We start from the raw sequence: 14,962 nt of genomic DNA, 5'->3' as shown, positions 1-14,962 counted from the left end.
TTTGGGTGACGATTTGTATGCCTACGTAGAATATAATAGTATATACATATACACATACCAACATCATACTATATAATATATATATATATAGTATATACATATACATACAAGCACTGAATATAGGTTGTAGGCTACTGCCGCAGTACATGTTTATATATACATACATGAGAAATCATAAAAAACCTATATATTTATATATTATACTGACAATAAGCACGTGCGTTGATAGGTGAAAAAAATAAACACACACACGTGTATATAATATATGCATGTACTTTAGCGAATTTGATTGTACAGAATCCGTGACGTCGTCAAAAGGTGTATAGTGAAAATAGGAAATCTCGAGGGATATATTTATTTATTTTTATTTTTAGATTCAATCCTTTTCTCCCCTTTTGCTTTGACTAAATCCGGAGCCGGTCCCTGTACTGATTGGCATGCAAATATGTGGAAATGCTCCAATCGGTATTCTACTGACACATCGTCGCCATTGCCAGAGTACACACACGACCCACCCGCTGCAGGTAATCATATAATGACATTACGTGTTATCATAAAACAGCATATGACGATTAAATATTTATCAGGAGCAATCCGGAATATATACTCGTATTCACGCGTAGCATATAATATAATATTTAATTAACATCAACATCGTCTATACTGTTTTCTGTGTACCGCTAGTCGATCAATATAGTAGCATATTTTTAATTCACAATATAATAGGATTTACAAATTATACTACAATATTTACCTTTTTGTTCTTTTTCCGTTTGGATTATTGCGTGATGTTACCACCAAACAAAGCAAATTGAACGATGGGACGAGGATAAGACAACCAATTATTATTTGTGCGACATATAATAAATAAAATACGGAAACTTAAAAATATAAATATATAAGTAGGTACATTATGTTTATTGAAATGGTTATTCGAGAACATATTTTATTTGTCAAAAACTATTGTTAAACTTTTAAGGGATGCAATACAAATAAAATCTGGTAAATTAAATTTTTAAGTTACTTACTTAGCAAAAAATAAAAACTTTTTTTTAATTAAATTTTTATTAAATTAAATTTTTATAGTTTTAATATTTTTTTCAACAGCTTTATATGATAACTTAAAAAGTTTAATTTTGTCATCTACCACTATTATAGTTCGTAGACAAACTAAATAATAGCTGTGTAAAGAAGTTATCAAGTAAAATGGGTACTAAATTATATGCAATACAACTATTCATATATTTCATATTATATGAATACAACTATTCATATATTGCATAAATTAAAAATTTAACACGTCATATGAATACAAATAGTTTTAAAAAAAAACCTGTAAAAACAACAATTAAGTGTCGTAGAAACAAGTATAAATAAATATAAAAATCGAACATCGAGTGGTGCACCTATAAGCACGTTCCACGATGTAAATGAATAAAAAGGGGTTGATTTTCTACGAAAATGTTGTCACTGACTTTTGCGTGATTGCCACACCGTCTTGGCGCTATTATTTCTATATGAATCTCTAGAAGCTATAACCGTTAATATATATACCTCCACCGAAATGTCGTATTTGAAATATAAAATGAAAACGTAACAGACATTTTCGGGTCAACAGCCACGACGGAAAAAAAGAAAAGGACGGATCAATAAAATTTAAAAAAAAAAAACGAGACGAGAAAAAAATTACTGGGGCACAATATAATAATATTATATATAATACATATAAAAATGCATATATAAAAAGACACTTAGCCAAACGATTTTATGGTACCTTAAATTTTTTTAGTTATATATCAGTCTCGAGTATATACGGTGGTTACCATAGTTACTTGTGATATTTGGTGAAGTGGGAGGGGGTCTCATAAGCGTTCCATTGGAATGTTTTTTCGAACGTATAGGAATTAATTATGCCATTTGATTTAGTGAAAAAAGAGGTCAAACCGTCCTCTTCTGGTTTGAAACGTTAATTAACGATTAATGAAGAAACTACCATCACCTATAAGGCCACCAAAACACACCAAATACACGGACGAGTGGAAAGCCGCTATACCATCTCGCGTGGTGTATATAAAAGCTTTAGAAACAGCTGCGAGTTATTTTACACACAGACAGACAAATACAATATACATAGACTCTTTGTGTATGTATATACAAAGATGTGTGTGTGGGCGCTTGAGTACAGTATTTCCGTCGACAGTAGTTAACACAAAGTGCACACCCGGACCACTACTCTCGCCCGTATTGCAAACAGTAAAATAGTTCGTATCCTTACCCGAGCAGAAACATTTTGTTGACTTCGCGATTTATCTCTCCTATGGGTCTTGAAGTTCCGCAGAAACCGTGTCAAAGTGATCTTCTTTTTGCCGGGTCGATCTGCAAGACAAATTACAGAACTAATCACATATTCACATTACTTAAAACATGCAATTTTGAAATTTTATATTATTATTATTATTATATGATGCATGTTTCTCGTTCATATGTTTGCACACGACGTAAGAATACAACTTAATAAAATAGTAATCTTGGACAAAAATATTATTTTTCTTTTTTGAATGATGCCTTATTTTAGGGACAGAAATCACTAGCGCGCAAAGGAAATATTGGAATAAATCAACGCGGACAAGGTATGCTCGCGGGTGGACGCACGAACCTGCCTGCCGAACATCACATCGACACGTTTGCCATAAATACGCCAAAACCTTTGGAAAACAAACCCCATTTTCGAGAATACACTATATCGTCTATCTATCTCACTTCGATCCCCCCTCTACCCACCCATAGCGATTCAAATCCCCTACAACCAGGTTTCCTCCCCCGGGATGCCGTCTAATTTCCATTTAAATTTTATCCCGGGCTCACTGGATGAAATCCATTTTGGCCTTGGGAAAACCACGAAATTGCTGAGTTTCCCTGGTCCAAAAAAGAAAAGGGTGGAAGCGAGCATAAATATAGAGACAGAAGAGAAAGAGAAAAAAGGTCTTTTCACAACTCTCGCTCTTTATAGATTTGCAGGGTCCCAACTTTCTACCACCACCGTTGTCTCATGTAAAGAAGATATGGAAATTCTTATTTTAATATCGTTTCTGTTAAGTGTACCGAATAAACGAGCTTTGGAATGGAGTGGAAGGACCTTTTTTATTTTTAATTAACTCACCGTTCAAAATAAAAATAAATAATAAGATATAAAAATACAGAAATTTATGTAAAGTTATAATAAATATTATTATCGTGAACGGATGGATATTTGTTCTTTATTATTTATTAATATATGGGTACGAATATAAGTTCTTGAAATAACTCTCCGTCAAGCGATTACTGTTTTACAATGCAAATCATTAATAACATTAACTATGGGTTATATAAATAAAAGTACGTTTATTTACCAGCAGGAGGAAACTCGTAGAAATATGCAGATCTTGGACTCAGACACCTGAAACATATAATACGATGCATAATAAGTAATAGTAAATAACTTCATGTCTTCATGAGTATATACATAAAACAATTTTAAAATTATATTCAACTAGTATGCATATAAGAAAATATCATCACAAATTATTAGCAAGACTTAATAGAGTAAAAATTTCTTCTTTTCTTTCTCTGGCACTTATTACTCTCTAAGAGTTTTGGATAGATAATATATAGATAATATAGATAATACCATCGACAAAATTTTCTTATATTAGTTGTAGAAGTATAATAGTTAGTTTTCTGATAAAATATTATACTACTATTTTTGTACTACATAAATATTATAAACAATAATAACCATAAAAGAGATTGTTGGAAAAGATCTTTCTAAGATAATATTATATATGTGTAAATATATTAACTTTTTTTTAAATTTTGTTTAAACGCTTGATCATTTTGTCCCTAGAAAAAATCTAATGTTTTCATATAGGTACAGGGTGAATCTTTTAAAGATTAGCTTAGCCCGGCAAAATGTTGGTCAACTATTCCGTTCATTTAAACTTTAAATACTTATTCATAAACTAATTTCTTATAATTTAATTTTATATTCTGAGCGGAGTGATCAATGTATACATTTTACAATGTTCCTTTTTTTTTGGTGAATCTAGTTGGTACATTCGAATGCCAACATTTAAAATTCCAAAAAAATCGATATTGGTTTTTGGTATAGTTCTAAAAATTCTATACAAAGTTCCTCACAAGTAGTTATAACTTATAAAAGTAGTTACAAAATATTAAAATCCACAATATCACGATTTTTTTTTTTACTTATTTAAAGTTCGAATTTTGACGAATACACATATTAAAACCAATTATAACGATTTAGTTAATTTATTGTAATTTAAAAATATAATTCGTATGTACTTGAGATTTTCGATTCTGAACGAAGTGATGAATGTATTGATTTTACAATGACGTGTTTACAGCATAACTAGTCGAAATAATGCTTCTATTTCAAACTTTGGGGGTGATGGTTTCCGATGTAAAAGTGAATATCCTTGGTGCATTATTATACAGGTCAAAAGTAAACATTTTCCAACAGTTTTCAAAAAAATCGAGAAAAACAAAAAAAAAAAAATGACAGAAAAACGGGAATTTTTACGCAAAACCAGTTTTCGACTAAATCGATTTGGTTATATGGTTGTAATTCAAAAACTAATCACTGTAAATACTTGACATTTTCACCAAATGTTACAGTTAGTGATATCTATATAAACTATACAGTTTAATTTTCAAAAATGTTTGACTTTTTTTGAGTTATTTATAGACCACTGAAATTTTTCTGAGAATTTTTGTTTGAAGTGTTCGTTAAAAAAATGTTGGACAACCAAAAAAACTTTAAAATTTAATACAAGGTTCCTTATGAATTGTTCTTAAAGTAGCTAAAAAAAAATTAGAAATCGTTAGTCACAATTTTTTTTTATAAGCGTTTATAGTTCAAAATTTTACGAAATCTGTCGAAAACGCGAAAATTTGCAAGTAAATTTGAAGTTGAAAAATCATAAAATTTATTTTTGCGTTTATAACTAAGGATTAAAAATACAGCACTAAGTTTTCCATAAGTTTTCCTTCAAGTAGCTATAGAGAAAACTCGAAGCATCATTATAGGAAAAATTGTAGGTGCCTTTGAATTTTAAATTTTTACGAAATAGCGTAACGATAACGATTTTAAATATTTGTTATTATTCAAAAAGTATAAGTCGCAGATACCTGAAAATTTTATCAGTTATTTAGATTGGCATTTTATTTACATGATATAATTTTCAAAATATTTTGACTTTTTTTGAGATATTTATAGATAACTGAAATTTTCAATTTTAATGGAAATTTTTTTTTGAAGTGTCGATAATATTTTTTTGGCCCAATCATTATATTTGAAAATGAAATACAAAGTTTCTCATAAGTTATTATTATAGTGATTAAAAAATTATAAGAATACATAGGCACAATTTTCTTTTATTAGCATTTGAAGTTCAAATATTGACAACATTTCGTCAAAACCATGAATATATTTTTTTTGTGTTTGTCATTACGTTTTGGGGCAGTGCTTCGACTTTTAACTTCAGTACCTTGTTAAATCAGAAAGTGAATCTAGTTGATACTTTGTGGGATCAAAAGTAAAAAATTCTTAATATTTTTCTAAATAATCGAGAAAAACAAACTAAAAATTAAGGGGAAAACGGGAAATTTTACGCACACTCATTTTTCGACAAAATCGATTTTGGTTTTTGATGTAACTTTAAAACGAATGACCATTGATACACGAAATTTTCACCGAATGTTTATATAAGTATATTCTATCCACCATGAAATTTTCAAAAAATTTTGACTTAAGTTGAACTATACATAGGTATATGCAATTTTCAGTCATTATTAGTTTTTTTTTTAAAATTAAATCGATAAGAATTCATTTTTTGGGTAGAAAATATTGAAGATTTAATACAAGGCTCTTAACATATTATTACAACAGCAGTTGAAAAATAAAAGAAATTCATAGTTACAATTTTTTTTATAAGCATTCAAAGTTTGAATTTTGACAAAATACGTAAAAATCACGAAAATTCATAAATTATTTTAAGCTAGAAATTCTAGAAAAAAATTTCGTTTTTAAACTAAGATTTAAATATTTAATATAAAATTCCTTACAAGTTTTTCAATCCTTAACACAAAAAAAATGTCCACCGGAAATGCAAATTAAATTTTTATTAGCATTTGAATTTCAAATATTGACAAAAATTCGTCAAAACCACGAATATTTGCAAATTATTTTGTAGTTCAAAATTCATAATATTTTTTGTAATTATATCTAAGGTTATAAAATTAGCACCAAGTTTTCCATAAGTTTTGCTTCAAATAGCTATAGAGAAAATTTGATGCGTCATTATAGGAAAAATGTTTTGAGCGTTTGAATTTAAAATTTTTATGAAATCGCGTAATGATAATGATTTATCCTCAAACCCGGTATATGTATATCTATGAATTATGATAATATAAGGTATTATGAATTATGATAACTACATGCAATTTTTTTGGAAAAATTGATAACCATGCCGTATGCAAAATGCGTCCTAATTGAAAAATAAAATATTTGTTTCAAAATAGAATATATGACAATATTTAAATATAATATATCCTAGACTGACAAATCATCATCGTTCAGAATCGTTTTTCGTATACAATGATGCCTATCATTGCATTCAAATCTAACCTACCCTAGTCAGAGGTCCACCCCACTACCTAATGTACAGCAGAGCGATACCCACTTTCACGCTTTTTAGAGTACATTATTATACCTATTTAACACACACAATGCCATTTTCAAATGCAATTATTTGGCGAAAATGAATTTAAATTACCGTAGTTTAAATGCTTAATAAAATAAATTACTTTAATCACAGTAATATCATCAAATATACTTATTAATATATTATATGCTGAACGATAGCCGCTGTCTGTATTCAGAATCGTTTTTCGATTTTATATCATTGAATTCAAATTTAACACATTAATTATACAGTCACTCTCTAAATTTCTAAACATGCAATGTACCGCAGAGAGTTACTCACTTCACACTTACCAGCTTTTTATACACACAAATACTTAGAAAAATATTTTTACTCTCGAAGACAAAATTAAAACTGTATGTTGTAATTAGAAAAATGAAGAAAACGAAAAAAATTATAAGATAAAAAATAAAAACTTTGTGTCGGACTGACTTGAAACCTAAAAAAAAATTATGTACAAAATCACACTAATACTTTTTTAATTATGAGTATTAATATGTAGTAGGTAATGAATCATTCAGTATTGTATGATTACTCAAATATTTTTTCAAATCTCTAAGTAAATTTAACTGTTTGTTTTTGAATTTTTTTATTACACGTACTTGAATTTACATCCATTCAGCTATAAAATGTATCTTCTATCCAATATTATTTATATTTTATATATAATTTTGAAATCTAATACATGCACAATAATTATGTTTATATAGAATTTTAAATTCATAAAACGATTGTACAAATAAATTAATAATCAAATATTATTTTCATTATTTGGCTTAAGGAATGATAAATACATTTATAATATAGCTGTATAATGCAATGCAAGAATGAACACAACGCTTTTATAGGTATGAATAATATATTAATATACTGAATATATTTCACACAAAATAATGATTTAGTTTTATGAAAGCACATTGATTTAATATAATATATTTAATTTAATCTTAATGGCAAGAATAATAAAAAGGAAATATTTAAAATCACTCTATGTTTACGAACATCAAGTTTAACTTTGAGACTAAGCGAGTGTACAGGAGATATGGGATAAGATTCCTCTGGGATGGTAGCTAAGAACGATAATAAAAATCGTAATGCCTTCTTTCAAAAGAAGTAATAATGATAATAATAATAAATATATAAAATATAAGAATGAAAATGATTTATGACAAGTAATAAATTACACTTGATCATTACACGGTCTTATTTATTATGTAATCGAAACTTAATGTACAACGTAGCTAAGGAGCTGCAGTAGCAGCAGCCAAGAATACCACAACAAAATGTTTGATGTTCTCTGTGTAAAATAATATATATGATAATAAAACGAGATTTCTAGACTGTAAATAATTAAACAGATTAAAGGCACGTATTATACATAATGCATTCTATCCGTTCACGATCAGACAGCCTTATATATTTATATAGGTATATTATATACGTTATACATGCGAAGATATTATACAATACGACATGAACAAAATAATAGATGGCTGTTAACTGATTAAAAAACATAATATATAATGACGATACGACCTATATACCTACTTGAAACACACATTCTTAATCCCATTTCACCTTAGTAACAGTAGCAGCAGCAGCAGTGATTTGAGAGCAATTTCTACTGTAAATTCCTGCCCCACACACACATACTTTTGGTCACATATTTTCAACAGCATACCGCCAGTGTTATAGTTTAGTGGGAAAATCACAGAAGGCATAGAGTCCGGTTGACACCCGAATCGTAAGATATTATGTCCCGCGGCGCCGACGAGATCGCGGATTTAATGCAAAAAAAATATTTATATGTTATATTTTAGCCCAACGTCGTAAAATTGTGTCACCCATCAGGGGAAAAAAAATTCCAACCATGTTGGCAATCTCACTCCGTATTTGGCATATACGCACAACAATAGGTTGTATATGATATTACCTAAATGGGTACTATTATAATAATAATAATAATAATTATTATTATTAGTATTATTATTAAGTGCAGACGACGGATGTGGGCTATAATACGGATATAGACGAATGGCCGCGATTAATCGTCAGTAAATAGCGTGGTAAAAATGTTTTTATATATTACATTATTTTACAGGCTGCCGTTGTGTTTTAATTGGGCGGGTGATATTACTTAATATTATTTGTCTGTACATATACTATAGATAGATCAAATCACGCACAAAGAACTGAATGTTAAAGCACTGGTATAATTAGTTATAGTAATAGACGACAATAATACTAATCGTAATAAACGAACATATATACAACTATATGCGTCGACGAGAATTGAATGCATGTCCGCCGCCGCCGGTACGACATACAGAGACAGTCATGTATAAATATATATATATAATAATAATAATATAGTTGTACTGAAACAGTGGTGGAATTGCACGCGGAAACACTCTTCGTTTATTTTAATTTAGAGGTCCCTTTTACCCGAGGGTCGTAAACTACCAGCGCCTCCGACAGGAGAGAGAGTTTGCAACGAATGCGGCTGGCCGGACCACATCGGCGACATAACGGAGTTCATGTGGGACGGGGGTGGGAATATTAAAAATAAAATTAACAAAAGTCATCCGATTAAAATATATGAGCTAATTTTACAACGGTTTAATTTTGCAGGACAAATTATAATTAATAAAAGTGTTCGCATGATCGCGAATCACACGATCGTGTCAAATCCGAGCGACCGTGCATATTATAATACATAGGCAAACCCATAATATACGAGCTATATATATTATAGGCACGAATTAATATATTATAGTTTTAATGACATACCCTGCAGAAACACGGCAGGCTATTATTGTTATTTCACACATGAGTTAATCGCCATCGCATTACCACGATAAATATATATATCAATATAAGCACACGGTTTTGAGTAATAAAATAATATAATATATACCTGCGACGGATGTCGGCGATTTAGACGTAAACGCGAAATCAATATAATAAAATATAATATTTGTACGAGAGTTATTCAGACAACAAACTACATTTTTTACATAATACTGCGTTCGAATGTATCTGTTTATGAACACAGCACGTTCAAACAAAGGTTTCAACCAATCAATTCATTCACGTGTCGTCGGAAAGGTTAATCGATATTTTCTTAGTGGGGATTATTAATATTTAATGAGTAGGTACTATATTCATAAATATACACACGAATGCACATAATATGATGTGTGTATGTGTATATATATATATGTGTATATGATATATTATATGTATATTATATCATATACACACATATTATATATACACACACATTGAATTGGTCACCGTATAATGGACACGTATTTAAATATAACAAAACCTCGTTTTCATTACTCTTTGTTTTTTATGTTTTAGTTTAGTTTAAAATGTACGACGTAAATATTAAGAAATCCCAAAGGGTCCCGTTATTTCAGATATTTAAAAACAAAATTAATGTAAAAAAGTTACCATTCACAAATAATTATATTTACAATAATCTATCCAACAAAAATGAAGGTCCTAATTCATTCGGTGTTTTTAACACAGATCGAAAGTTCTATTAATGGTAAACAACTCAAAACAAGTATAATATAATATAGTGGGATGTCTAAAAACAGTAAACATCTCAAAAACGTAATAGGCAATATATTGCTATTAATAATTTTATATTGGGTATACGACGATTTGTATGTAAACATAAATCAACACAAGCAAGCCTCCGGTGTATTTTACACGAATATAATACAAAATGACCGGTTGTTACAAGAGTAGTGATGCATCAAAATTGCATATACAATACGCCGTGTTTGTGAAATTTGTGAACATAAAATTTTTTTATTTTCTCATACATATCAATTATTTATCGATAAACAAGTCGTTTAACTACCGAATGAATAATTCTAATTTTATTTCTATAGCAAAACATTTTAAACATAATAATTACATTTAGATGTTGTACACTTTAAGACAGCGCTAATAATTTTGTTTTGTTAACTTGTCAGTAACCTGAGAAGAAAAACAATAAGTAAACAAAGGATTGATTTAATCCGCTTAAGAATTACGTGTTAAAATACATAGCGACCGATATAAATACTATTTGACATCAGTATGCAAACAAATTTTTAACGTAAAAACCTCATAGCCGTTTAATTAAATCCCAGAAGATTTACATTGAAATCTAATAACTGCTATTAGCTGATTAAATCTATTAAAAGCGACATAAATTACTAAATAGATTTTGAAAGTGTACACTTTGTAAACAATGTCATGACACGATTTTCATTATTTTACCTTGTATATTAATCCTTAATACAATAATACCGTGAACATTAAATTTATGTCATGTATTATGAGTTTTTACGAGTATAAAACACACATTCTTTCAATTATTCAAACTATATTTAGATTATTTTTATCAAATAAATATGTATTTCGCTTGTTTTTGAAGTTTAATGCATGCTTATAATTTATAAATTTCAATACTCAATGGATTTTATAAGGAAATTTAATAAAAACCCAAATTCTAAAGATATAAATCGAATTTGTTCTTAAAATGAATAGTGTCAAAAATAATGCTATAGTTAATTAATTCAGCCAAACGAATTCTAAATTTTCACGTTTATTATTTAATTACAAAAATGAAAACAATAGATAGTTGATGAGGTATTAAATTTTTAATGGCATCATGATTTTTAAACAGTAATCTTAATTAAACAGAATAATTACGAAACGTTTACATTATAAATATTAAATATAATAAAACGATATTGTTATTAAAATAAGAATAACAAACAATATACATACCTGCCGAATTTCAAATAAATGAAGAAGTGCAACAATTTAACATCAAGTTTATTAAATATGGAAGTGATGAGATTTAATTTCTAAGTAAAAATAAAAAATTGCTTTCAAGTTCTAAATTCCATTAACTATACAGAACTCAGATGAATAATAATTATGGAACTTTTATTTTACAATTTTTCTATAAGAAATAATTCAACAAATCACAAATTCTTTAACAGCAGGACGCCAAATTTAAACCGTATCAATTTATACTGCCTTTAAGTACAGACAAAATATAGATATTAGTCTATATACTTTTATTGCAAAAAGTTTTACGATTAGGCCAATAAAAATCAGATTTCCCTAACTTAAGTGAATTCAAATTCACTGTAATCTCTAACATTTTTTCAAACTCATCGTTTCCTAAGAAAGTGGGTAACAGACCAACCTATCTACAAGATCCGATTTAACAAGTTTAAAAATAAATAGTTCCTGGGAGGCGAAAAATCACGATTGAATATATGCCTTTTTATTTTTCAGCAACACGATTGAGCATTGCATTTATGCAACATTAACACAAGTATTAGTTTTATTGCTATTATTATTATCAAATAGGAAAACTGGCAAATCTATGAAATTTGACTATTATTTAAATTGAAAACAGGAATATTGCAGTTTTCTATGCTTAATTGACTCCGAAATTTTAATTTCGGGGCGCCGGCTAATGAACTTTTTAACGAATAAGGCATTCAAAAATGATCACACATTCGGCACATGTTATTCATGGCCAATAGAAAATAAATAACAGAGATAATATATTTTAGTCTTATGCATAGGTACTCTAAGAGTTTCTGATAAACGTTGTACAGTTACGATGCGCAGTCTATACACATAATTAATAGTCGTATATATATTTAATAAATTATTAATGTAAATATGCACTACGAGGCGGAGGATAAACTGGAATAGGAAACACTACCGTCGTATTGACACATATATTACAAGCTATTTACAAATTACAATTTTACAGTTTTGCGATATCGTCAATGGCCGCAATCTATGGAAGCTATATTACTCTATTGGTTGGTAGGGGAGAGGGGAGAATACGATATACCGGGCCGGTGTATAGAAAGACGGTAGCATATTATAGAAACACTGCAAACGGCAATAACTGACGGAATGACTGACGTCCGATTTCGTCGACAAAGGAATTTTCACAATCGATAATAATCATATTTGTACGGATAATATTATAATATATCTCCTCAGCGCTTCTAATGAAATATTATATACGATTCACCGACAGCTGATGGATTTTTGCCCTTTACCGCATGTATAAGAATAATAGCCGTTGATATTATAATCGGAGCGTATAGCCGCACATTTTACCGTCGCCAGCAATCGACGTGTTGTGGAAAACGCAATTTACACTATAGGTAAGCGTATTATTAAATATCAGTCTGCGCTAAACGAGACGTTAACCTCAGCCTTGACAGAGTACGAATAGGGGGTCAAAACGAGTGTAAATATTGACTGTTCAGCGCCAATATATTATATAAGATAGCTGACTGAGCGCTAAATCGTATACTGTATATATCAAAGTATATAAATTCTTTAGCGTTTCGCTCGTATTACGGCACGGCCACGGCACTAGACTACGCGGGTTGTGACTATGTATATATATTATATATATATAAACATACAATCTCACCTTTCCGCTTCCGCAGAGTGCTGTACAAACAATAAGACGCGCGCGCCACACATATATCTGTGGTGTTTCCGCGAGCACAGCTCCTCGCTGTATAAAACTATTGTGTATTATACAGCCGCTGTTATATTGATATTTACCTTAGTCATCGCTACCCACCCAACCACCTGCCCCCATCCCGCCATTCAACGCCCACAACCGCAGTCGATAACTAAACGCGTCACTATACTATATTATTATTTATATATTTAAGGGTGAGGTCACGATTGGGTGTAATGTGGCCGAAGGATACGACATATTTATGATAAAATAGGTACTTTGAAAAATGTGCATGATTAAAAGAAAAACATAGATATACAAATGTTATTTATTAACATAATATGCATATAATTTGTTCGGGGAAATCGTATTAATATATTATATAACTGAGAGTGAAACAAATTCTAAATGCGGTAGATATGATCAACTTATAATACAATATGATATAATTATTATAGCATCTAAGTGAAGAAAAAATTTAAAAGATAAATACACCATTGATGGGCACTACTTAGGTAATAAAGTACGATTGATACTTTACAAATCTATATAACAGTGGTACTGCGTGTTTCGAATTTGGATTAACATGTATCTTAAGAAGGAAAAAATCAATTGACCAAACGAAAATTCGTTTTCATGTAAATAAAATAATAACAACGTTTGAAAAAATAATATTCGACAATTTCAAAGCCTCGGGACATTTTTAATGAGACTCGCATCTGGCGTATATATAGTCGGCCAGGTTCTTATCTAAAAATGATGGTAATATTATATAGATCCTCATCCTCTTTTAGAATTAAAGGCATTTGTACGTGAATATACGATTATATACAATACATGTATAGTGTATACAGCCAAATACCCGAGAAACCACGCAATAAAAAGAGCTGAGGGGATGTAAGAGATGTGCATATTATATAACTCTTTAAAAATCGTAATCTCGCAAAGTTAAGCCAACAAAGTATTGCTTGTCGTTATTGCATACTATTTTTTACTTAAACTTTTCAATTTTTTTCCAAGTTTTCCATTTGCTTTACTTTTACCATTGTATGGATCTAATAAAATGATCCTATTTTGCGGGTCATTTCCTAAACGTATTTTATGCTCACTGTACACCTTTATCAGTCTTTATTGTTATTTTTCTATTTCGAATATAAAGGTTATAATAATAACTATAACAACAATATGTGGCTCTAACATTTTAGCATTATGTACATTATAAATACTATTACTATTAATGCTTACTAGAATAATAAATAAGTATAATGTAAATAATAAAAAAAAAAATTTGTAATTTTATTAGTCATTAATCATTTTGTACAATATGATCAATTCTCGGTTTAATAATAAATTTTGAATTCGCCTAGTTCAGGCGTATTGTATCAACAACTCCAAATACCAAGTTAAAACAACTATATTATTATATAAAATTAATAAAACTCATCAGTTCTGAATCTATGGAGAAAATTGATAAACTAGAACTTATACTTACCTAAAATTGTTTTCAAAAATATCCACTAAATAATATACAGGGTGATTTTTTTTATCGAAGAACACTCATGCTCATACACTCATACTTTTTTAAATAATGAGTGTTCTGCGATAAAAAAATCACCCTGTATACATATTACATAATTATTTTTAATGATAACATTCTTCAAACGATTTTATTTTCGGAAAA

The 14,962-nt window shown here is 29.2% G+C and overlaps 1 protein-coding gene across 3 annotated transcripts in view; it reads right to left on the bottom strand.

The window, feature by feature from the left end:
- LOC107163882 (uncharacterized) overlaps positions 1 to 14,962 on the bottom strand; it is a 93,264-nt gene that overhangs the window by 23,553 nt on the left and 54,749 nt on the right. For all 3 annotated transcript variants that reach the window (XM_015511496.2, XM_089228232.1, XM_089228231.1), the window contains 2 exons: positions 3,390 to 3,436; positions 2,276 to 2,376 (listed from right to left, as the gene is read on the bottom strand). In XM_015511496.2, coding sequence (XP_015366982.1) covers positions 2,276 to 2,376; positions 3,390 to 3,436 — 148 coding nt within the window. The remainder of the gene's footprint in view (positions 1 to 2,275; positions 2,377 to 3,389; positions 3,437 to 14,962) is intronic.

Source organism: Diuraphis noxia, unplaced genomic scaffold, assembly GCF_037042655.1.
Source record: "Diuraphis noxia isolate RWA-SAM2 unplaced genomic scaffold, SU_Dnox_SAM2 contig0005, whole genome shotgun sequence".
Lineage (NCBI taxonomy): Eukaryota > Metazoa > Arthropoda > Insecta > Hemiptera > Aphididae > Diuraphis > Diuraphis noxia.
This window is presented reverse-complemented; position numbering and strand designations above follow the sequence as displayed.